General features: G+C 43.5%; 2 protein-coding genes across 2 annotated transcripts in view; one reads left to right on the plus strand and one right to left on the minus strand.

Annotated features, from left to right (window-relative positions):
* Positions 1-15,322, plus strand: part of spata1 (spermatogenesis associated 1) — a 30,854-nt gene extending 15,532 nt beyond the window's left edge. Inside the window, exons 7-11 of the mRNA XM_056276893.1 lie at positions 1,639-1,805; positions 5,175-5,186; positions 6,424-6,522; positions 13,427-13,585; positions 15,004-15,322. Coding sequence (XP_056132868.1) covers positions 1,639-1,805; positions 5,175-5,186; positions 6,424-6,522; positions 13,427-13,576 — 428 coding nt within the window. The 3' untranslated portion in view covers positions 13,577-13,585; positions 15,004-15,322. The remainder of the gene's footprint in view (positions 1-1,638; positions 1,806-5,174; positions 5,187-6,423; positions 6,523-13,426; positions 13,586-15,003) is intronic.
* Positions 15,323-15,366: 44 nt separating this feature from the next.
* ctbs (chitobiase, di-N-acetyl-) lies at positions 15,367-25,221 on the minus strand. Its single transcript, XM_056276422.1, has 7 exons — positions 25,035-25,221; positions 24,235-24,373; positions 22,387-22,595; positions 20,791-20,962; positions 20,554-20,651; positions 19,249-19,410; positions 15,367-16,044 (listed from the first exon to the last, which is right to left on the minus strand). The coding sequence occupies exons 1-7, from the start codon at positions 25,146-25,148 to the stop codon at positions 15,856-15,858; spliced, it is 1,083 nt and encodes a 360-aa protein (XP_056132397.1). The 5' UTR covers positions 25,149-25,221; the 3' UTR covers positions 15,367-15,855.
* Between the last annotated feature and the right edge of the window lie 808 nt (positions 25,222-26,029).

Raw genomic sequence — 26,029 nt, forward strand, 5'->3', positions numbered from 1 at the left:
AGTGCAGAGAGAGAGCTAGCCAGTCAGTGTGGTGGCCCAAAATGACAGAGCACATTACAACAAAGATACAGCAATGTCAATTCTGCAGAGAACACAAGAACACACAGAGAAAAGAGCCTTTAATGTCAAGTGAGCTCCCATCCAGACCATGGCAGAAAGTTGGCATAGACCTGTGTGAGTACAAAAACCAAAACTACTTGATAGTGTCTGACTATTATTCCAGGTTTTTGGAGATTCTAAATCTACCAACAACTACTAGCAGTCAGGTTGTAGCTAGGCTGAAGGCTACATTTGCACGTTTTGGTATCCCTGAAATTGTAGTTAGTGATAATGGGCCACAGCTAGTTTCAGAAGAGATGAGGAGGTTCAGTGAGGATTATGATTTCATCCATGTGACTTCAAGCCCACACTACCCCCAGAGTAATGGACAGGCAGAGAGGGCTGTTCAGATAGCCAAAAGCATATTAAGGCAGGAAGACCCTCTCCTCGCCCTGTTGACATACAGAGCTACACCCTCTTCTTCCACTGGAGCCAGTCCAGCGGAATTGCTCATGGGTAGGAGACTCAGAACCACCTTACCCACATTGCAGCATAACCTGAAACCGGCCTGGCCTAAAGAGGAACTGATCAAAACCGCTGACGCCGCAGCCAAATCGAGGCAGGCTTTCTACTACAACCGCAGGAACGGCGTGCGGACACTGCGCCCACTGAACTCGGGTGACGCAGTACTCACCAAACTTGATGGACAGAAAACATGGACAATGCCAGCAGTTGTTCACAGTCAGAGCTCCACTCCCAGATCCTACATAGTGGAGACAGCTCAAGGTGAACATTACAGAAGGAACAGGCGCCACCTGTTGGCCACACCCAAAACACTCACCTTTGTCAGCAGGGATCCTGACCATGTCACTCCAGGGGAGAGTGGAAACATGGATGAGTCCCGAGCAGCAGAAATGCCAACTTCCACACCACATGTTACTCGCTCTGGCAGGGTGAGCAAGCCTGCAATCCGGCTGGATTTGTGAGGCGTATGGACTTGTGTACTGTGGGAGATTTTTTATTTTTTTTGTGAAAAGGGGGGTGATATACAGGTTAGAAAATCATCTTAGAGGGGGAGATGTAATGAATGAAAGGTCACGTGTTTAACTTGACCTACTCACGGGTGTACGTGCAGTGCGTGTGACGTATACAGGAAGTGAGAAGCGCATGTTATGAAGGTTGTATGTCGGATGAACGCTAGTAAAAGCTACACAGTTAAGAACCTACGAAGTCGGCTCGTTCTTGAATTATTCTTATGTCAGTAAGACAAGGCGTCTACGGACATTACATAAATAGTGTTCTGATACAGATATAAGAACAACAATAGCCTACCAGAGAATAAATGTTATTTCTTTATTGTTGTTGTCCTGAATGTTCTCTTATTCTAAGGTTTATCATTTACATTCAGCCAACTCAACACCAACCGCTGAGAACTCAGGATCCTGTTTAAGGAAAATTGAAATAGTAGCCATAGCTGTCAACAAGGGATTATATTAACATCTACGACACAATGTGTCCTTGTTCAAAAAAAAAGGCTTGAAGAAAGGCATTAAAATTTGAATTCGGCTGTTGTGCTTTTTCCTCGTTTTCATTTCTAAGCACGTGATAGTTGGAAAAAGAAATATTTTGAGACCAAGAAGGCCACAGCTCCTCTGGAAGACATGCTGAGGAACCTGCGTCAGGAACTGGAGATGTTTTATGACAAACTGCTTCACCAGTTACAGGCCAGAGACAAGCCGAGACACCAGGGGAGATCTTCCACAAAGGTTCAGTACCATCAAAATATCTCTAAATACTTTGGAAACCCATTTTTGTATTATACCAAATTTCATTAGTCTAACAAATGATGAGGTAGACTGAATGATGATGTAGCGCACAATTATAATCCATAACCAATAATATCTATATCTTCAAATGCTAGATGTTTTGTTAAAGAGTAAGTAGCATTCGTTTTTAGTCAGTCTCCACCTACTCACATGTTTAAAGGATATACTATATATATGTATATGTGTGTGTATGTATATATATGTGTGTGTGTGTATCTATGTATGTGTATATATATGTGTGTGTGTGTGTATGTATATATATATGTGTGTGTGTGTATGTGTGTGTGTGTATGTATATATATATATACACTACCGTTCAAAAGTTTGGGATCACCCAAACAATTTTGTGTTTTCCATGAAAAGTCACACTTATTCACCACCATATGTTGTGAAATGAATAGAAAATAGAGTCAAGACATTGACAAGGTTAGAAATAATGATTTGTATTTGAAATAAGATTTTTTTTACATCAAACTTTGCTTTCGTCAAAGAATCCTCCATTTGCAGCAATTACAGCATTGCAGACCTTTGGCATTCTAGCTGTTAATTTGTTGAGGTAATCTGGAGAAATTGCACCCCACGCTTCCAGAAGCAGCTCCCACAAGTTGGATTGGTTGTATGGGCACTTCTTGCGTACCATACGGTCAAGCTGCTCCCACAACAGCTCAATGGGGTTCAGATCTGGTGACTGCGCTGGCCACTCCATTACCGATAGAATACCAGCTGCCTGCTTCTGCTCTAAATAGTTCTTGCACAATTTGGAGGTGTGTTTAGGGTCATTGTCCTGTTGTAGGATGAAATTGGCTCCAATCAAGCGCTGTCCACTGGGTATGGCATGGCGTTGCAAAATGGAGTGATAGCCTTCCTTATTCAGAATCCCTTTTACCCTGTACAAATCTCCCACCTTACCAGCACCAAAGCAACCCCAACCATCACATTACCTCCACCATGCTTAACAGATGGCGTCAGGCATTCTTCCAGCATCTTTTCATTTGTTCTGCGTCTCACAAACGTTCTTCTTTGTGATCCAAACACCTCAAACTTGGATTCATCCGTCCACAACACTTTTTTCCAGTCTTCCTCTGTCCAATGTCTGTGTTCTTTTGCCCATCTTAATCTTTTTCTTTTATTGGTCAGTCTCAGATATGGCTTTTTCTTTGCCACTCTGCCCTGAAGCCCAGAATCCCGCAGCCGCCTCTTCACTGTAGATGTTGACACTGGTGTTTTGCGGGTACTATTTAATGAAGATGCCAGTTGGGGACCTGTGAGGCGTCTGTTTCTCAAACTAGAGACTCTAATGTACTTATCTTCTTGCTCAGTTGTGCAACGCGGCCTCCCACTTCTTTTTCTACTCTGGTTAGAGCCTGTTTGTGCTGTCCTCTGAAGGGAGTAGTACACACCGGTGTAGGAAATCTTCAATTTCTTAGCAATTTCTCGCATGGAATAGCCTTCATTTCTAAGAACAAGAATAGACTGTCGAGTTTCAGATGAAAGTTCTCTTTTTCTGGCCATTTTGAGCGTTTAATTGACCCCACAAATGTGATGCTCCAGAAACTCAATCTGCTCAAAGGAAGGTCAGTTTTGTAGCTTCTGTAACGAGCTAAACTGTTTTCAGATGTGTGAACATGATTGCACAAGGGTTTTCTAATCATCAATTAGCCTTCTGAGCCAATGAGCAAACACATTGTACCATTAGAACACTGGAGTGATAGTTGCTTGAAATGGGCCTCTATACACCTATGTAGATATTGCACCAAAAACCAGACATTTGCAGCTAGAATAGTCCTTTACCACATTAGCAATGTATAGAGTGTATTTCTTTAAAGTTAAGACTAGTTTAAAGTTATCTTCATTGAACAGTACAGTGCTTTTCCTTCAAAAATATGGACATTTCAATGTGATCCCAAACTTTTGAACGGTAGTGTATATGTATATATATATATATATGTATATATGTATATATATATATATTAGCAGCTGATGAGTGCGAGATGCACGAAACAGGCCTGTACTGCAATGTATTAAAATCTTTTTTCCTGTATCCGTGTTGATATTCCGCTCCTCATTAGTTGAGCACTCGCAACACCATTGATGGTTTTGGAAAAAAATGCTATATATATATATATATATACATACATATATAGTGGCAGGATGAGGAAAAACACAGGAGACGAAGGCGAGTTTGAACTTTAGCTCCAAAAACCAAAGTCAAACAGGAACAACCTTGCACCAGAGAGCCCGGGAACGTATACCACGCTCACAGCCCTGCTGGGTGAGCAACATAGCTCCTAGTGTCCGCCACAATATATATATATATAGATAGATAGGTAGATATGTGTGTGCGCGCGTGCGTGTGTGTAGGAAAATGTCTGTGATCACCTGGATCTTTGTTGGATCAGGTTTCAGCCCATGTTCAGTGAAGACATGTCCAACATATCTTTCTTCCTTCAATTAAAATGTGCACTTCTGTGGATTCAGTCTGAGCTTGACTTTTCGTGCTCTGTCTAGCACTTTCCGTAAGTTTTCATCATGCTCCTTGATGTCTCTTCCACCAACGATGGATGATGTCATCGACAATGATGGCACATGGGTAGCCTGCAAAGATCTGCTCCATGGACCTGTGGAAGACCTCTGATGCTGCATTGATCCCAAATGGCATTCTTAGGAAGCGATATCACCCAAATGGAGTGGGGAAAGTGGTGCGGAGCGAGGAATCTGGTTCCAGTTTGATTTGCCAAAATGAGCTTTTGGCATTGAGCGCTTAGAACACAGTTGCGCCCGACATCTGCGCAGCTACCTCCTCAGCTGTGTACATAGGGTGACGTGGACGCCTCAGAGCTTCATTTTCTCATCAAAAGCTTGGATTTCTAAACTTGTTGAGCTCTTTTTTTCTACATCGAAGGTTTCATTGCAACATCCTGTAGACACACACACATATATGTATATATAGCGTTTTTTTCCCGGAACTGTCAATGGTGTTATAAGTGCTCAACTAATGAGGAGTGGAATATCAACATAGATACAGGGAAAAAAGTGTTAATACATTGCAGTGTATTAAAACTTTTTTTCCTGTATCTGTGTTTATATATATATATGTGTACACACACACACACACACACATATATATATATATATACATACATACATATAAAATCCAGTGACTGGATTATTTTGCTCCTTATTTGTTGAGCACTTTCCCTACCGTTGAGTGTTTCTTTTAAGAACGTTTTTTATATATAGAGAGAGAGAGAGAAAGAGAGAGAGAGAGAGACCTTTTAATTCATAGCAGTACAACCCTGTTTCATCCAGGTTAGACTGAAGGTGACGGTTGTAGTAGAACATCTCATCCCAGCTTCTCACAAGTTTACACAGAGTTTAGTTGGCGAACATCATTTTGTCGCTTTTTTACTTACTTCATATTTTTTAAAAAATTTAAACAAGGTTTTTGGTTTTTGTTTTGTGTGTTTTTTGTTTTTTTTTACAAATTCCCACAATGTCCCCCATTTTCCTTTTAATATTCCCCCCAAATGGGGGGAATATTAAAGGAAAAATTCACTTGAAATTTAAATGTTCAATCTCATCTCTTGTCTACCTGCAACAGAGATGGCACATGAAAAACACCTTGAGATGTTCCAGATCGTTTCTGCATTTCTGGGGTGGCAGTGAAACTGTTTTTTTCCAGTATGAGTTTTTTTCGGCCGCCAACTGGAATTAATACGTCACTTGGCAGACGAAAAAACTAAAAACGAAAGCCTAGCAGGGTTTTTAATACTGTAATGTACACTACACAAGCTGTTCAAAAAACACATCCTTGGGGCGTCCGGGTAGCATAGCGGTCTATTCCGTTGCCTACCAACACGGGGATCGGCGGTTCGAATCCCCGTGTTACCTGCTGCTTGGTTGGGCGTCCCTACAGAAACAATTGGCCATGTCTGCGGGTGGGAAGCCGGATGTGGGTATGTGTTCTGGTCGCTGCACTAGTGTCTCTCCTCTGGTCGGTCGGGGTGCCTGTTCAGAGGGTAGGGGGAACTGGGGGGGAAAGCGTGATCCGTCCACGCACTACATCCCACTGGTGAAACTCCTCACTGTCAGGTGAAAAGAAGTGGCTGGCGACTCCACATGTATCAGAGGAGGCATGTGGTGGTCTGCAGCCCTCCCCAGATTGCCAGAGGGGGTGGAGCAGAGTTCGAGACGGCTCAGAAGGGTGTCGGATACAATTGGGGAGAAAAAGGGAAAAACCACATCCTTGTTCTCTCGGCTGAAGTGCATTTCCGATGGTGTAAATGAAATTCCACAATAGCGCAGAAGATTTTACGGATGACAATACAGATGCTTAGGTGCAATGCATTCTGGTACTTTTAGGTGTCGTAGAAAAAACTTGTGAGCAAACAAACACTGATTTCTCTCAATATAGTACACAGTAAGGACTTTATTACCTCAATCGAATACATTACTCATCAGTATTGATTGCACATACACAAAACCATCAGTGAAATTTCCCTTTAAGGTTTAATACAGTGACAGTGAATGCCTCTAAGATGATGGTGACATTTTTCAGAATGAGCTCATCATCCAGATCATGACAGAGAGCCATGAGATTGACAACCTGCGGAGGAAGGTTGAGGACGCCAAGATGAAACTTGTCACAGAAATAAAGGTATCAATTTTTCTTTCATATGACAAAAATTCCCTCTCACCTCAAGTAAACGTCATTAAGATGACGGACAAATCAGTAAAACATACTTTTGTATTGTTTTTCAATGCAGGTTAGTGCCAACAATTATTGACAAAATATCTTTAATATATTAATATGATGCACTGATTCCTTATCTTCACACCTTTAGTAATTATCTTCATAGATATTTTGTTTGGTCAGGACAGCGAAGAACAGGGAAAAAGACATTCAGGAATGGTCAGGGGTTGGATTTGAACCATGAACCCGGTTTTTCAGGCCCGCGTCCATTTGGTTAAGAGCTAAGCAGTATCTCAGGTGGGAATCTGGCCTGGGACCTGTGTTACATGTCATCTTCTCAAATCTTCTTTCGGTTGCTCCCGTTAGGGGTCACCACTGTGGATCATCTGTTTCCATCTCTTCCTGTCCTCTGCATCTTCCTCTGTCACACCACCCACCTGCATGTCCTACCACATCTATAAACCTCCTTTTTGGCCTTCCTCTTTTCCTCTTGCCTGGCTGCTCAATCTTCAGCATCCTTCTCCCAATATATCCAGCATCTGTCCTCCACACATGTCCAATCCATCTCAATCTTGCCTCTCTTGTTTTGTCTCCAAACCGTCCAACCAGAGCCGATCCTTGATGTAATCCCACCTCCACCTTGAACCCATCTGTCACTCCTACCACACATCTCACTGCTGTCACGCTGCCCACATACATATTCTGCACCACTCTTACATACTTCTCCACCACTCCCGACTACTTCATACAATACTGCACCTCCTCTCTTGGCACCCTGTCATATGCTTTCTCTGAATCCACAAAGTAACTCCTTCTGGCCTTCTCTATGCTTCTCCATTAACACTCTCAAAGCAAACCTCGCATCTGTAGTGCTCTTTCGTGGCATGAAACCATACTACTGCTCACTAATTGTTACCTCTCCTCTTAACCTAGCTTCTATTACTCTTTCCCATATCTTCATGCTGTGGCTGATCAACTTTATACCTCTGTAGTTGCTACAGCTCTGCACATCACCCTTATTCTCGAAAATCGGTACCAGTACATTTCCTCTCCAAGATTGTGTTAAACAATCTCATTAAAAGCTCCACTGCCATCTCTCCTAAACATCTCCATGTCTGCATAGGTATGAACAACCACCTTTCTACTCGTCTTCCTCTTCATAGCTGCCCTCACTTCCTTGCACCGCACTTCCTGATTCACTATCCCCACATCATCCAACCTTCTCTCTCTCATTTTTGTCATTCATCAGCCCCTAAAAGTACTCCTTCCACCTTCTCAACACACTCTCCTTGTTGGTCAGCACATTTCTATCTCTATCCTTTATCATCCTAACCTGCTGCACATCCTTCCCAGCTTGGTCCCTCTATCTAGCCAATCAGTACAAGTCCTTTTCTCTTTCCTCAGTGTCTAACCTCTCATACAACTCATCATACGCCTTTTCCTTTGCCTTCGTGTCTTTCTTTGTTTTATGCCACATCTCCTTGTACTCCTGTCTACTTTCTTCATCTCTCTAACTATCCCACTTCTTCACCAACCTCTTCCTCTTTCCTGTATTTCCTTATTCCCCACCAAGTCTCCTTGTCTTCCTTTCTCTATTCAGACGACACACCAAGTACCTTCCTAGCTGTCTCCCTCACCATTTCTGCAGTAGTTGCCAGCCATCCAGCAACTCTTCACTACCACCAATGCTTGTCTTAAATCCTCCTTGAACTCCACACAACAGTCTTCCTTCTTAAACTTCTACCATTTGATCCTTAGCTCTGCCTTCACTCACTTCCTCTTCTTGATCTCCAAAGTCATCCGACACACCACCGTCTGATGTTGCCTAGCTATATTCTCCCATTACCACCTTGCAGTTTCCAATCTCTTTCAGATTGCACCTCCTGCATAAAATATAGTCCACTTGTGTGCACCTTCCTCCACTCTTATACATCACCGTGTTCCTCCCTCTTCTTGAAATACATATTCACCACAGCCATCCACATCCTTTTTGCAAAATCCACCAGTCTGTCTTTCCACATTCCTCTAATTGACATCATACCTGCCCATCACCTCCTTGTCACCTCTGTTCCCTTCACCAACATGCCCATTGAAGTCTGCTCCAATCACCACTCTCTCCTCCTTGGGTACACGTTCCACCACTTCATCCAACTCACTCCAGAATTATTCTTTCTCTTCCACCTCACACCCAACTTGCAGGGCACATGTGCTGACAACAGTCATCATCAAACCTTTGATTTCCAGCTTCATACTCATCACTCTGTCTGACACTATCTTCAGATCCAACACACTCTTGACATACTCTTCCTTCAGGATGACCCCTACCCATTTCTCCTCCCATCTGCCATGGTAGAAGAGTTTGAACCTACTTCTGAAGCTCTTGGCCTTACTCCGCAAGTGTCCAAATAAATTTTGTTGCATTTAAGAGTAACACAACAGTCGCTTCTCCTATTGGATATATTCAGTTTGGAAAGTAATTGTGAGGGGCAAAGTTTCCTTGTTACAAAGAATTTTTTTCCTTTGTTTTTATGACAATAGACAGTTGTGATACATATATTACAATGCATCAAACAGAATTATCTTTTTTTGTCCCCTATTTATAACAGTAAGAATAGTAAAACAGTAGAACAGCAGAAAATGGGGGTGCTGTTTTTTTAAAATAAAACCATAATCATATACAAGCAAAAACTGAACTTAATGGAAAATTTTTACTTTTTTAACAACTTGGGTCTCATTTGCGTAGTTTTTGCCATTGTGCATATTGATTATATTATTTTACTCACCGGCTTCATTTTGTAGATTTTGGACACGGGATCACCGCTGGATTCTTTTCAGCGGTGTCTTATGGGACAACGGAAAATGAGTCTTAAATGTGTCCTTTAAACAAAAAACGCTCTTAGTGTTCCAGTCAGACTATGTCCATGATTGTCCATTATCTATGACTTCTCTATTGTTCTGGCCAGGTAGTTTATGGATGGTTAACATTACTTACGGTAAGTATAGGCTGCTCAGTCCTGCAAGTTGAACCAGGAAGTAAATCAGCAGTTATCCACCATTGATAATATTGGACATTTCAGATAATAACTTTTAACTTTCACTTTTGTTTTCACTTGCAAATATGTGGTTTACATAATTTGGTTAAACTGAACTTGTTGAACCATGTCTGATGTTAGTGTTCAATTGTCCCATAAGACAACGTTGTAAAGCCGAGTCCTGTGTCCAAAATGACGCCAGTGAGTAAAATCATATCATATGCACAATGGTAAAAGCTATGCAAATAAGACTCAGGTTGGTTGTAAATAAATTTTAATTTAAAATCCTTTCCAGTGGGTGGTACGGAGGCTGAATTTCCGAGGGTGCTGTTGCGCCTGGGTCTGCAGCTTGTAGGGGGCCTGGGAAAATTGCAAGTTGAGTTTTGAGCGCAGGCCCCACACACCTGTTTTATAAAGCACCACTCCAAGTCATATTTTTTATCGCTGAATGCGGGACTAGCCTATACATTGTGGACAGCACTTATACGTAATGGTTTCTCTGATTTCTTCTCACCAACAGTAACCACATAGCCAAAGCCATCATCAAAGACCCATCAACTGAGAATAGAAGAAATTCACTATTACTTTTAAATTTCTGGGGAAAACGTTATTTCTTTTTATTTATGGCACCAAAGACTGCTGGGAAAGTGGAATAACCATATAGTGTTATTTTATTGCTCACTGACTGTCATGATTCCTCCGTTCATGAGTGTTTATTCTATCAGCTAGCTTGGGCTGTTAAAGTTAGCTAGCAAGGTAAAAAATACCATAACTTGTGTAAGTGAGGAGGATCACAATGTCTTCTGGATACAAGCACAAATGTGGTGCACAGAAAAGAAAAGAAAAACGTGGGGGAGAGAGAGAAAGAGAGAGAGAGAGGATTCCAAGGCTTGTCATTCAGGAGAAGTTTCCAGCTCTTGTCACTTACCTGACTGCTAGTCCTGGGATCAGGTAAAACCTTCAGCCAGTTAGTCCAATAAGTGAGTAATTCAATTTGCATTAATGTTTGATCAATCTGATATTAATCACAGGCCCATGATCCATTTTTGCACCCAGAATTTAACACCCAGCGGATTAGGGGTGTAAGAAAATATCGATAGACTCAAGTATCGCGAGCTTTTGTGATACTGTATCAATTCTCAAAAACACTATATCCATTTTAATTGTTTACATGTAAAGGTTTGTGACAAAAATTTTGTGTTGTGTGTTAACCCCACGACCACTAGATAATAGTGCTGTAATCTATCTTCAGCCATTTGACTCCTCCACTCCAACGCAACAATGTAAGCTGAGACAGGAAGTACCATGAGCACAAAGAACACAGGCCTATGAAATCGCAATATATTGCCTTTCTTACAGTATCTCAATATATTGAATCGCAACCACTGTATCATGATACGTATTGTATCGCCAGATTCTCGCCAATACACAGCCTACTCAATCCGCTTTTTGGTTTGTCACTAACTGAGGTGAGAAAGCTAGCATACAAATTTGCAGTGGTAAGGGAGCTGTAGTTTCCACCAGCCTGGGCTGAAAAAGAAAAAGCCAGCAGCGAGTGGTTTACATGCTTCTTCAAGCAGCACCTTACACTCTCTCAGGAAGCCAGAGGCAACTAGCCTTACCAGGGCAAGTGCCTGTAACAAGGAGAATATCAAGGCTTTCTTTGACAATCTGGAGAAGTTGTTAGGCGACATTCACTGGGACCAGGGGACATCTGGAATATGGATGAAACTGGTCTGACAACTGCAGAAATCAGACAGATTGGTGGCCGGGCATGGATTTAAACAGGTAGAGTCACGGTCATCTGGTGAAAGCGGTACTCAAGTGTTCAAAGGAAAAGCCATGCTTACTCCTTCTCGACAACCACAGCTCCTATCTTTCCACTGATGGGCTAGATTTTGCCAAAGAAAATGGCATAATTATGCTCTCCTTCCTACCCCACTGCTCACATAGGCTGCAACCTTTGAAGTGAATGGTTTATGGGCCACTGAAGAGGCACATAAACTCAGTGTCTGATTCCTGTATGAGGAACAACCCAGGGAAAACAATCACAATCTATGGCATCCCTCGGATTGTGGTAATTGCATATCCTCTGGCTGCAGCCCCACTCAATATTCAGGCTGGCTTTTGGGTGACACCTTACTACAGGGATGTTTCCTTAGAGACAGAATTCTCTTATATCTCAGATCACCCCTTTCAGAACCAAGCCCTTCGGAGTCCCAGCACCAACCCAGTACTTCCAGGCCCCAGCCCAGCACCAACCCATTCTTGCCAGGCCCCAGCACTAATCCAGCCCTGCCCATTAGCACCACCTCACCCTTGCCTAGCAATGCCAGCTCCAACCACAAATCAACTCCAGAGGACATTTGGCCATACCCAAAAGCTGATCCAAGAAAACCAGCCTACCAACCAAGAAAAAAAGCAAGAAAAGCTGCTGTTCTCACTGACACACCAGTGAAGGAGGAACTTGTGGCTGAAAGGCAGGCACACGGTAAAAATAATCTATTCCGAAAGAAATGTGGGGGAATCAAATGAAAACACCAAAGAAAAAGAATGCAGATATAAAAAGACTCCGGATGCCTCTTCATCAGATGAAGATGAGTGCCTGTGCCTTGTTTGTGTGGAGCCATTTGAGAACAGCCATCCAAAGGAGACTTAGGTCCAGTGCGTGAAATGCAGACAGTGGGCTCATGAAGAGTGTACCCCTGGCAAGGCAATTTATGTGTCAGAACTGCAATTCTGATGATGAGTCTGATTTGTAAGGATTGAGATTTGTTTGAATGCTTGACATGTTTTATTTGAAAGTTCGTTTGAAATGATTTTCCAGTTGTAGTTGGGACTGATTTAACGGCCACATTCCAGGATTGATTCAAGTTTAATGATTAATCGATCTATTTTTCTGCAGCTGAATTTAATTTTGAATTTGAAAAAAAAAACCCAACAATGAACTGGCTTGTTTTGTTGCAAAATCCAGTTTGACATCTTACCCCACATAGTGTGACATCTTACCTGCTGGTGGGGCAACGTGTCACATGTGCACAATAAACCTGTACTGAAGGTGTCTGGGTGGTGGAGCGGTCTATTCTGTTGCCTACCAACACGGGGATTGCCAGATCAAGTCCCTGTGTTCCCTTCGGCTTGGTCTGGCGTCCCTACAGACACAATTGGCCTGGTCTGTGGGTGGGAAGCTGGGTGTGCATGTGTCCTGGTCACTGCAATAGCGCCTCCTCTGGTCAGTCGGGGTCCCTGTTCAGGGGGGGAGGGGGATCCGGGGGAAATGGCGTGATCCTCCTACGTGCTACGTTCCCTTGGCGAAACTCCTGACTGTCAGGTGATTGGAGGAGGCATGTGGTAGTCTGCAGCCCTCCCCGGATTGGCAGAGGGAGTGGAGCAGCGACCGGGACGACTCGGAAGAGTAGGGTAATTGGCCAAGTACAATTGGGGAGGAAAAGGGGGGGGGGGCAAAAAAAAAATCTGTACTGAAATAAGATCTGAAATAAAAATGAAATGAATACAAAATATATGCCTGAGAATTTGTTCTTTCATTTGGTATGCAGTTTTTAACAATATGATGTATTGATCCCAAGATATATACATAAGAGTATGAAAAATGTGACACGATGCCCTGGTCTCCCCTATCTAAGAACCTCTCTCGTTGAGTCTTAATGGCAAAGGTAAGTCTTTCCATGATAAAAAAATATGGATTATCCCAACCCAATAATCAATCGTAGATGCCTCTGATTTTAACCAATTCTTTGTTTACACCTTTTTGCTTGCATCCAAAAGATTTCCCATTAGCACTTCGAACTTGTGGTTTCTTATCTTTGGCTCTCTAGCTCAGGAAACAGGCTGCTATGGAGCTGAGGGCCCTGAAGGCTGAGCTGGCCCAGAAGAAGAGCCAATCGTCTCTTTGTGGACTGCTGGTCTCGCCAGGTTTTGAAGCCAAAACACAGGACAGACCAAACGCTCCAAGTACCAGCAGCTAGTTCAACATGGTCAGTACACACGTCTGTGGTCAAGTCTTCACTGAAATCTAGATGAATGGGTGTGCTACATGTCCCTAACCTCGCAAAGCCAGCCTAAATCTCGCAGGCTCAGCTTTCACTATGCGAGATATAAGCTCTGCCCCAAATCCATACTATAACACTATATCGTACCTACTATGTACTAATCGTCATAGTATACTATTTTGATGGTATGTCAGACATGAATGTACCAGCCATTTGATTCTAACAGGAAATGCATGTGCCGTGTTTCCTGCAGCACATGTATTTTCTGTTAGTACACACCGGCAAAACTACAACAGAGGAGAATGCGCCAATTTCAAACAAAAACAATTATTAGAATCTACTTTGGATTTATTAGTTTGTCTTGTTTTCATTAATTATTCTTTTTGCCGTTCTCCTTTGACACAGAAGAGACACTCTTATAGATGACAGCTGATTCATTCACTTACTCCAGTGTCATGTCACTCAACAAAGATTAGAAAGGTTAGGCTTTTTTTTTTTTTTTTGATTCTCCCCTATTGTATCCGGCCAATTACTCCACTCTTCCGAGCCATCCCGGTCGTACCTCCACCCCCTCTTCCAATCCGGGGAGGGCTGAAGACTACCACATGCCTCCTCCAATACATGTGGAGTCGCCAGCCGCTTCTTTTCACTGAGGAGTTTCACCAGGGGCGTGTAGCACGTGGGAGGATCACGTGATTTCCCCCAGCCCCCCCCCCCCAAACAGGCACTCCGACCGACCAGAGGCGGCGCTAGTGCAGTAACCAGGACACACGCACATCCGGCTTCCCACCCGCAGACATGGCCAATTGTGTCTGTCATTGTAACTCTAGGTAATGGTCACGGCAATTTGCATATGAAACCGATCGTTGGTTTCGGTCTTTATACCACTGTATTGTTTATAAGGGAGGGGACACCTGCATTCAGCTGAGACTGAAGAGGTCACTAAGGTGAGTGATGAAATGTTTCTCTCAATAAAAGTTGCGTCCAGTTGATTTTTCCCTTTTCTCTCCCCAGTTGCATCTGGGGAGAGAAAGGGGAAATGACAAATGGCCATATTAACTTTCATTTTGTAGCCTTGCTTTCATTTTGTAACCTCTTCTACCACATTGAGTTTTTCCATCAGATGGTTGCCAGAGCACAAGCTGCCAACAAACTTGTGCTCTGGCAACCATCTAATGGAAAAACTCACGTGGCAGAAGAAGAATCACCTATGTGGACAACTTATTAAGGGACAGTCAGTTATGTAGACAGTAGTTATGGTGCATCCTGATGGACGACCTAGGTAAGGTAGGTAAAGTTGTAGACTATGAATATTGTGGTGTTAATTAAGTGGGTATGCCCGTGTGCATGTGTGTGTTAATATTAGCTGCTGTTCTGTATCCCCCCCCCCCTTTTCTCCCCAGTTGCATCTGGCCAATCACCCCACTCTTCCAAGCCGGCCTGGTCACTGCTCCACCCCCTCTGCCGATCCGGAGAGGGCTGCAGACTACCACATGTCTCCTCCGATACATGTGGAGTCACCAGCCATTTCTTTTCACCTGACAGTGAGGGGTTTCCACCATTGATGCCCCAACTCATCTTTTTATCAAGTATGGTGATGTGCACCTTGAATGATGTTCTCTCTACATTTGTAACGATTTTGTACCGTTTTGTATTTTGATACTGTTTAAAGTTTTCTTCCTCACTTTTTGTTACGAATGTTAAAACTCCTTTGCTGGGGTTCATTCGATGTGGTCTACTTTTGTATTGTTGACAATGCTGGTCAGATTCAAGTGGTTTTAAATCTCCTCTGAACTTTTTAACAAAAGCAAGCAACTCTGAAATGGACAAAAGGCGTCAGAAATTTTTTTTTTAAATTATTTAGTAACTTAAATTTTTAAACAATTTTATCACAAAAATAACTTTCTGAAAAATATCAAGGAGCAAAGATCTGGGCGATAAGCTCATGAACACTGATTAGTTAATAATAGTGTGGGTATTTTTGTTTTTTTTTTTCACACAAAATTCATCAAGAGCAATTTACGTTTTCAATGAAGTACATTCATTTCACATGGTTGAGCAGTCTTAAAAACCACAGTCGCAGACAACGGCAACAAAAAGCTACAGCAAATTCAAGTGCAAGTGTGTATCCCCAAGCTATGAAGCCAGAGACATCCTGATCGAACTGACTTGACAACAAATGGGAGAGAAGTGGAGGAGGGCGAGGGGGATTCAGGGGTCATGAAAATTTCTCCGGCAAGGCAAGGGTTTCCAAGCTAACAAGCCACCAGGGCATTCCACATCGCCGCCGTCTGTTGCTGGGCAACCGGATCGTCGCTGTAGTCCAAGATGTTGCCGTTCCACATGCCGATCCCCCTCAGGCCCTTAGATTTCACCGAACCCGCTTTGGCACAAACACTGTCTGGATCATCATACCACACCTGGTGAATCTGCCCGCTCTCGTCCTGGGAGGGAGAAAAAAAATTGCAGATCATAAACGATGCATTTTGTAAACTGGCTTCATCAGTGTGCGAATGTGTGGCATACACTGTAAAGTGCTTTGAGGGGTTGATAGACTAGAAAGGCGCTATATAAAATGCAGTCCATTTACCATTTAAAGGAAGTTCAGTAATAATTTGACCCCTATGAACGCAGCAGGAATGATCTGTCAGTTAATTCGGTAAATTAACAATTTTGTGCATAAAATACAGTTTTGCACACAAAAGTACAATGTGAGAAAAGTGAAAAAAATTCATAGAATAAGACTGTGTGTGTGTGTGTGTGTTTTTTATATAGAAGTGTGTTGATGGGTAGTGTTGGAGCAAATAGCTTCTTAAAAGGTTTTTTTTCCCCATTTGTTTTGTTCGGGATGTGACACGAGTTGTGAGGGTAAAAAAGCTGACACTTAAACCAGGTGTCCCAAACATGACTATGTATGTGTGTGTGTGTATATATATATATTATGATATAAGCTGATCAAAGCTAACAAAGCTAAATATAGGCTCAAGAGTATGTGTGAGTGAGCTTAACTTTATCTGCAGCCTTCTTTTAAACCTGCCATCAACATGCAATCTACACTCACTGGCCACTTTATTAGGTACACCTTGCTAGTACCGGGTTGGACCCCCTTTTGCCTTCAGAACTGCCTTAATCCTTTGTGGCATAGATTCAACAAGGTACTGGAAACATTCCTCAGAGAGTTTGGTCCATATTGACATGATAGCATCACGCAGTTGCTGCAGATTTGTCGGCTGCACATCCACGATGCGAATCTCCCGGTCCACCACATCCCAAAGGTGCTCTATTGGATTGAGATCTGGTGACTGTGGAGGTCATTTGAGTACAGTGAACTCATTGTCATGGTCAAGAAACCAGTCCGAGATGATTCGAGCTTTATGACATGGCGCGTTATCCTGCTGGAAGTAGCCATCAGAAGATGGGAACACTGTGGTCATAAAGGGATGGACATGGTCAGCAACAATACTCAGGTAGGCTGTGGCGTTGACACGATGCTCAATTGGTACTAAGGGGCCCAAAGTGTGCCAAGAAAATATCCCCCACACCATTACACCACATACCACCAGCCTGAACTGTTGATACAAGGCAGGATGGATCCATGCTTTCATGTTGTTGACGCCAAATTCTGACCCTACCATCTGAATGTCGCTGCAGAAATCGAGACTCATCAGACCAGGCAACGTTTTTCCAATCTTCTGTTGTCCAATTTTGGTGAGCCTGTGCGAATTGTAGCCTCAGTTTCCTGTTCTTAGCTGACAGGAGTGGCACCCGGTGTGGTCTTCTGCTGCTGTAGCCCATCTGCCTCAAGGTTCGACGTGTTGTGCGTTCAGAGATGCTTTTCTGCATACCTCGGTTGTAATGAGTGGTTATTTGAGTTACTGTTGCCTTTCTGTCAGCTCGAACCAGTCTGGCCATTCTCCTCTGACCTCTGGCATCAACAAGGCATTTTCGCCCACAGAACTGCCGCTCACTGGATATTTTCTCTTTTTCGGGCCATTCTCTGTAAACCCTAGAGATGGTTGTGCGTGAAAATCCCAGTAGATCAGCAGTTTCTGAAATACTCAGACCAGCCCGTCTGGCACCAACAACCATGCCACGTTCAAAGTCACTTAAATCACCTTTCTTCCCCATTCTGATGCTCGGTTTGAACTGCAGCAGATCGTCTTGACCATGTCTACATGCCTAAATGCATTGAGTTGCTGCCATGTGATTGGCTGATTAGAAATTTGTGTTAACGAGCAGTTGGACAGGTGTGCCTAATAAAGTGGCCGGTGAGTGTATACCTGGACAGGTTATCCTATCTAACCCCAGGTACTCACTTCTTAGCTGTTCTTTTTCCCAGTGTTATGTCCGCTCTGTAACTGAGTTTCGTTTATTTGTGTTCATTATGCAAAGCAAACAAGTCTATGGGATGTTGGCTGCTCTGTCCAAAGTCTACCAAAACAAGCACAACACTCCCCTTTTTAGCTGAAGGGATCATTTGTATGACCATGGTTGGAGGCGTCAGTAACAAGTTGTTTTGCAGCAGTGGTGTTTGCAGCTGCTGAGTATTGCCATGGTGACTGATGGAGGAAAGGAGTTTTGAGCATTTAATGAGCAGAGGGAAAACTTCAGAATGAGCTGCAGTATGTCAGACTACTGCTTCATTGGATCAGGAATCAGGAATTGGGAACATTTATTTGTTGTTTCATTTCATGTACTTGCATACATGAAATGAAATGAAATATCATTTCCCCCAGCAGCGCAACACAAAGACAAAAACACATCCAAAACCTACAAGAACACATATCCAAGCTACTAAGAAAAAAAAAACTACAAAAACACATATATCCAACATATCCACAAGAAAAAATTTCACTGTCCAAGAGAGCGAATGCCAGATGACTGTCAGAACTGCTGGTCTGCATGGGCTAGCAGTTAGCTTAGCCTGCCCCGCTTCCGCATCCTGTCAGACCGCCCTCGGTATTTCCTCTTAGGGCACAGCTCCGAGCATGGCCGTCCATAGTCCTTGGGCCCACCGGACGCATCAGACCAGGTTCCCCCAGCCAATCCAACGCCAGCTATCCCAGCCAGACACCCTCGTCACACTTCCCTGCACTCCACACGACGACACTAACAACACAGTCAACGCCAGGTGAGGCCACTGCCAGACCACCCCCGGTGTTATCGGAACTGCCGGTCTGCATGGGCTAGCAGTTAGCTTAGCCTGCCCTGCTTCCGTGTCCTGTCAGACCACCCTCAGTGTTTCCTCTTTGGGCGCAGCTCCAGGCAGGGCCGTGGTCCCCGGGCCCACAGGACGCAGCAGACCAAGCTCCCCCAACCGATCCAGCACCAGCTCTCCCAGCCATCAGACAAAGACACAAACCCAGACGCAGACAAAGACACTGCATGGACAGCACTGGGTGAGGCTGCTGCAAATGTGAGTTTGCGCCACCATCATGGATGGTATTATTCTCTCACAAGAACACTGAACAGATTGTATTTTCGTTCAGATTAATTTGGCTGAGCTTTGTTCACCAAATTCCTATCAGACTATCAATTAGAAATTTGCCAGATCACATCCCTCTGTATTTTTCCGAATCCAGATAAAATATCCGGATATAGATTGCATGTCAATACCAAGTGTGAATGTGGTCTACGGTGAAGCGTACCTTGTAGTTGAAGTATGGAGCTAGCTGCTGTTTGTCCCAGAGCCTGCCAGACATTGAGGTATTGACCTGCTTCATGATCCAGCTGTACGGTTTCTGTTTACCTGCAGCATCGCTGCATGGGGCTCCACGGAACGGGACTTTGGTTATGGAGCACTTGCCCTCCTGGAACAGGAGGAGACATGTTTCACAGCCTGTGGTCATATTTAAGACAGAACAACCTAAGCTACACTGACGGCAGAATAAAACTCAAGATACAGCCATTTGTGTTCAATGCAAGAGACAAAGCCCCTGTGTGCTGACAAATGGCCATATTAACTTTCATTTTGTAGCCTTGCTTTCATTTTGTAACCTCTTCTACCACATTGAGTTTTTCCATCAGATGGTTGCCAGAGCACAAGCTGCCAACAAACTTGTGCTTTGGCAACCATCTAATGGAAAAACTCATGTGGCAGAAGAAGAATCACCTATGTGGACAACTTATTAAGGGACAGTCAGTTATGTAGACCGTAGTTATGGTGTGTCCTGATGGACGACCTAGGTAAGGTAGGTAAAGTTGTAGACTATGAATATTGTGGTGTTAATTAAGTGGGTATGCCCGTGTGCATGTGTGTGTTAATATTAGTTGCTGTTCTGTACACCCCCCCCCTTTTCTCCCCAGTTGTATCTGGCCAATCACCCCATTATTCCAAGCTGTCCTGGTCTCTGCTCCACCCCCTCTGCTCATCTGGGGTGGGCTGCCGACTATCACATGCTTCCTCCGATACATGTGGAGTCAACCTGCCACTTCTTTTCACCTTACAGTGAGTAGTTTCGCCTGGGGGACGTAGTGCGTGGGAGGATCGCGCTATTCGCCCCAGTTCCCCCTCCCCCCTGAACAGGCGCCCCGACCGACCAGAGGAGGCACTAGTGCAGCGACCAAGACACATACCCACGTCTGGCTTCCCACCCGTAGACACGGCCAGTTGTGTCTGAAGGGACGCCCGACCAAGCCGAAGGTAACACGGGGACTCAAACCGGCGATCCCCGTGTTGCTAGGCAACAGAATAGACTGCCACGTCACCCGGACGCCCTTTCTGTTCTGTATTTGACTGTGTTGAATCTATCTTTATGTCCTCAGATTGACTAGCTAGACAGACAGATCTTTGTATACATATATGTAGAAAGGGGGCAATGTGACAATTTCTACTGTGATTACATATCACAGCATCTACATGCTACAGTTATCTTTAGATTACAGTATCTCTTTTTAAAACTCCCACTATATTTTCTTTTATTCTAAGTTTTTAATTGAACAATGACTCATACCTGGGATAGGTTGAGGCATGAATAATCATAGCCGTACCATGGGACTCCCATTACCAGCTTCTTTGGATCTATTTTCAGGTCCAAATATTGGAAATACCCTGAAATTAAACGAACATAATACTATATGTTGACATCAAATAAATAACAAGCATCTTTTTTTTAATTTCTGTGAAATAAAAAAAAAAATTAGCTCGGCCCCAGAAGGTAGATTCCTAATCGTGGTGTTGAACTACAAACCGTTGAATGTTTGTGAGAGAGGGGCGTTCGCCATGGCAACACAGTCCCCCGTGATCTGACTCTGCTCATCATATGACATCACAAACAGCAGGTCGCAGGAGTCCGCGATGGCGACGTAGTCGTAGCAGCGCTTATCTATACAGTTTGGTGACCAGGCGACATCGAATGAGACCTTGGAACCAGGATTTGGTAAACATTAACAGGCAACTTTTGAAAATCCAGGGAATCATTTTAAATGCATTACGGTAATGACAAAGTTACAAATGCCATGTGTTCTATTCAAGAGTTTTGGGGACTAGCTACAATGACAGCTTTGTAAGATTGTTACAAAGATGGCCTCTTTGACTCCCCGTTCAGACCATCTACATGAAGAGGCAGCGACCATCCCTGAACCTAGGAGGGGGCTAAGAGTATATCCATCGCCATCTTACAACGCTGTGATTGCCGTTATTCCCCAATCTTCTGTGAATAGTACATGTGGCCATTGTAACTCTAATTAACGGTCATGGCATCTGCATATGGAACCAATTGCTGATTTCAGTCATTATGCCACTATTGTTTGTAAGGGTGGGGATACCTGCCGTCAGTTTAGACTGAAGAGGTCACTTAGATGAGTGATGAAACATTTCTCCCACTTAACTTTGTGTCCAGATGAACTGATTCAATTTTCTAGGATTTCTACACCTGGATTATTGAGCATGCATCAAGACAACTAATGCCCCTTTTCCACTACATGGTACCGGCTCAACTCGACTTTTTCGTTTTCCATTACTGGAAAGTACCGGCATTTTGGTAACTGTGACCACTTTTCTGGTACCACCTTTGTCGAGGTTTCAAAAAAACTGGAGCAGGTACCAAAATCATGCAGACCAGCTACACTGAGGGGGTATCCAAAGGAATTGAATCAACTGGACTTGGTATATATCCGTGAAGACGTTTCGCCTCTCATCACTTGATTCAATTCCTTCGGATAACCATGACCTGGATGAATGAGAACATTCACAGACACTGAGGGGGTACTGTTACGGTAATCGAAAACGACACTGCGAGTCGAGCCGGTACCATGTAGTGGAAAAGGCATAAGATATCCATCTCTGAAAGTGAGTTTTATCGGAACGTCCTCATCATGGAGGATATCATGGCAGCTCTGTGAAGGTGTCAAGAGAAATGTCTTGTGTAAATGCTCTGACGTCACATCGGCTCAGCACACAGCCAGTAAGACTGGGAGCGCTGGGATGACAATTCATTACATCAAGCGTTTTTTTAAGGACACTGTTGTTCTAATTCATACTGGCTGCCTTCCCAGTCACTTTCCACCATCTTGTCTGTGGAAGTTGATTTGGGCTTTACGCATTTTGTCTCTCCTGTATTGAAGAGCAACGTCGGCTGAGTTTCTTAGCATTGAGTCCATGTGACAGCGTGCATCGCTCTTCCACCGAGTGCATGGCGCCACCTAGTGGCACTACAACAGACATACAGAATACTACCACTATTGGACAAACATAACTGGAGCTTTTCTTACGCAGATTTCAATTTTACAAACTACCAACCCATGCATGGATTTGACTTGCGTTTTCCATTTCTTCAAAAACACACCTGTGATCCGGGGATTTCCCTGTGGAAGATCTCTGTGGTCTCTTTAACCAGGGCTGTCAATGCACGGTACTGTGGCGAACCCTCCTCTACCTGGTGTTCAATGTCTATGTTGATTCCATCCATGAACTGACTCTTGGCCAAGTTCACCTTCTCTGTGATCCAGGCCGTCCTGTTGTCTTGGTCCACAATGTAAGACAGGGGAACGTCACCTGGTGAAGCCATGATGGCAGAGACAGAATTGGGGAGAGAAAGTGGTTTAAATAAAAACTTGTAATCCAGACAATGCATATGCAGACCATCTCATCAGACCCTGGCTGAAGAGTGGTAACGTTAGCTACATACTGTAACTCCAGATTCTATGAATATAGGTGCAGCCCTCTAAGGCTATCGCTAGTAGTTTTATCCCTCGCGGCACTAAAAAAAACTTAAATCCACGCCCACCTGTGGTGTGGGCCCCACCTGCGGTCTCACCTCGTATAAAAAATTGAATTGAGCTGGACAATTGGCTCCCAAAACAACTTTTTCTTCAGCTATTCATGGAGCCAGTGGGACCCAGAACTTAGAAGGTGGAGCCCATCTCAGAATCTGAAATTATGGTACGCAATTAACATTGTATTTCATATAGGCGTCGCCCTTTAAGGCTATCACTAGTGGGATAAGGACAAAGCAGGATATGGTCCATGCCACAATGTGTCCCATCCAAAACCACAAACACAAACCTACTTCAGAAAAATGAAACAAAAAGCGTTCCATGCCCAGCATGCGTAATGGCGCATCACAGAACCCTATATGTGCCCCAATGGCACAGCATAGTAGAATATCTAATATTCTCCATGAGGGGATGACGGCTGGGGACAAATAAAGCCTACTGCTTGTGAGAAAGCAGAGACGAAGGTTATGCACTGTAAAAGTCCAGTGAGGAGCAGAGTAGGGGGGGGGCGTGCTCCATGTGCCAACAAGCAGGAGGGAGCGCACACAACCGAATCCCCTGATATCAATCACTGTGACAGCACACTCAGTCTATGGAGTCATAGAAAAGCGGGGAGACATCCAGCAGATTAAAAAAAAAATAAAATGAAAGAACGGGTAAGACCAAGAAGCTGCAGTGCAAATGTTTTCCACAGTCATTCCTCTGTGCAAAGCTGTGGAAGATGAAATTCCTCTGGTGGAGTGCACTCTGATTCCCTTCGGGGGATCCATCCCAGAGGAGAGATATGCCTGTGAAACAGCTCCAGAAATTAGTGATGACTGTGAAGGGGGTTGAATACTTTTGCAAGGCACTGTAGTCACTGTACATATTCTCACATTCACGTGTTTCCTTTTTGTGTGCGTTGTAATGATTTAGGGTGCTGCTTGTTTTTTCTCTTTGTTTTTGCACTGGAACTGAGCTACCGTGCTGCACCAAAACAACCACCAACATTGTTGTGTGGCAATAATAAGATAAAGCATCTCATTTTGTGAGAACTTTTAGGCAATAGATTGTCATTATAATTAACAGACGACAAAACTGTATATCACAATACCACAATTTCCGAATTTCATCTGGGAAACACTACAATTAAAAGAGAACGAATGATATTGAATTATTATCCAGCCCTACTCCCTTTGTTTCAGTTAGTATTATTCGGCAACCCCTATTGATATTACCCATTCATATTATGCTTCAGGTCAGGAAAGTCAAAATATTACATACAGTACCTTTAATCTTTCAAAGACCACCACGAAGCCTCTGACAAACACCATGCCAGTCACACTTAGATGTACCAAGACATAATTGGGCTACTTAACATGAAGTCTTTGTGACAGTTTTGCGTTGGAGGGAGTCTTGTGTAAAAAGTCAGTCGGTACCTTTGAGGACCAGCCGGGCTCCTTTGGAGTGGGCATGGCACATGAGCTCAGCGTCATATTTTCCAAAGGCTGCCACTGTTGTCACCATGCTCCAGTTGTAGGACTGCCATTTCTTTCCGCCCACATCAAACACAAACACCTGAAAACAGGGAAACGAAAAGGAGAAATATAATGTTCAGTGTTTTATCACTCAGTAAATTATCACTTCACTTTTTAACAGCCTGCCATGTGGTCCAAACACTGGAAAATGCTAAATGTGGCACTAAACAAGAGTCAATTAAGAGTCAACCTATATCATTTTCACCTACAATCAATCAATCAATAAATCAATCAAACTTAACTTATCTAGCACATTTTGAACATTAAAATGCAATGTTTTTTTGTTAGTGAGAGAGCACAGATTAAAAACAAGATAAAATTAAAAAGAAATAGAGAACCAAATCAAATTAAAAACAACTGCAGCTCTAAACTAATGACTACCCATCTTGCAGTGTAGTTAATTATCAAGACTTTGCTTTGCTTGAATCGTCTTCAACCCGTCTATTAAATGATAGGTGTCAATCCATTGTTGATCAATTATGGACTCTGTGTCAGTTAAAACAAGTTTATTTTGATTCATGTCATTCCATTTTATCAATCTTTTAAAGTGTCTTCACTCTCTTATCAAGGTTTGCATTTTCTGTCATTTTTTTCTTTTAACATTAGCTCATTACCTTGTTTTTACCTGTGCTGTTTCACTTCATTGCATTGCATCGTAGGAAATGTGTTCTAAGTGTGATGATGGACAGATCTGAATTTACCTCAAAGTCTCTCTCTTCTCGAATCTGTCGGCAGAGCTCCTGTCGTTCACACGGACAGACGTCTGATCCGGAACCAGAACATATGGTCCAGAAAACCAGAAGAACCCAGAACATTTTAGAGAGAAAATAGGATTTTAGACGGTTTGGATGTAGCACGGCGGACTGTCCCTCCACTGCGGAAGTTAGCGCTGCGTCCAAAAATCACGTTACTCAAGTCACGTGTGCTTGCTCGCTCGCTCTCTCTCCCCCCCCTCTGCCCCCCCCTCTGTCTGTCTCTCTCCCCCCAATTCAATTAACTTTATTGGCACGACGTACATATGCATATAGAAATAGAAAGTTGAAATAAAATAAATTACATATCATGCCAATATATTCGTAGGAAGTGGTGAGCTTTAAAAAAAAGTAGGATACGTGCGCTTATTAGGCGACACATGACTTCCGGTTTGACTAATGGCTGAGTAGGTTACAAACCGGGAGAGCTCCGTTGAAATCCTGGCTAAAGTTCAATAAAACGTATTCTACTCCCACTACTACTTTGTGTAAATTTTTGCGAAAGACTACAAAAGACGGGGAAACCAAACAAAAGCATAACCAACAGGCAAAGGACGATAATGAATAGGTTAACCGTGACGATGAAGCGCAAACTAGCCAAGCTAGCGCTGCGGCAGCTAGCAACTCGCCGCTAACCTTAACGGACACGGAGAAGCTGCTGGAGGCCATGGAAGAACGGATCATCCAAACTAACTGTCCAGCTCTGCTGATCGGGAAACTGACCGACACCGTTGTCACCATGCTCAAGTTGTAGGACTGCCATTTCTTTCCGTGCGCCTGAAAACAGAGAAACCAAAACTAGCCAAACTAGCGCTGTGGCAGCTAGCAACTCGGCGCTAACCTTGATGGGCGCGGAGAAGCTGCTGGAGGCCATGGAAGAACGGATCATCCAAACTAACTGTCCGGCTCTGCTGATCGGGAAACTGACCGACACGACCAGACAA

Source organism: Lampris incognitus, chromosome 3 (genome assembly GCF_029633865.1).
Source record: "Lampris incognitus isolate fLamInc1 chromosome 3, fLamInc1.hap2, whole genome shotgun sequence".
Classification (NCBI taxonomy): Eukaryota; Metazoa; Chordata; class Actinopteri; order Lampriformes; family Lampridae; genus Lampris; species Lampris incognitus.

Excerpts from the sequence above, each read along its gene's own strand:
- ctbs (XM_056276422.1), bottom strand. The coding sequence starts at position 25,148 with ATGTTCTGGGTTCTTCTGGTTTTCTGGACCATATGTTCTGGTTCCGGA. Across the intron at positions 24,374-25,034 it reads GAGAAGAGAGAGACTTTGAG|GTGTTTGTGTTTGATGTGGG; the intron begins GTAAATTCAGAT and ends CCCTGTTTTCAG. Across the intron at positions 16,045-19,248 it reads CTCCATACTTCAACTACAAG|GACGAGAGCGGGCAGATTCA; the intron begins GTACGCTTCACC and ends TCTCCCTCCCAG.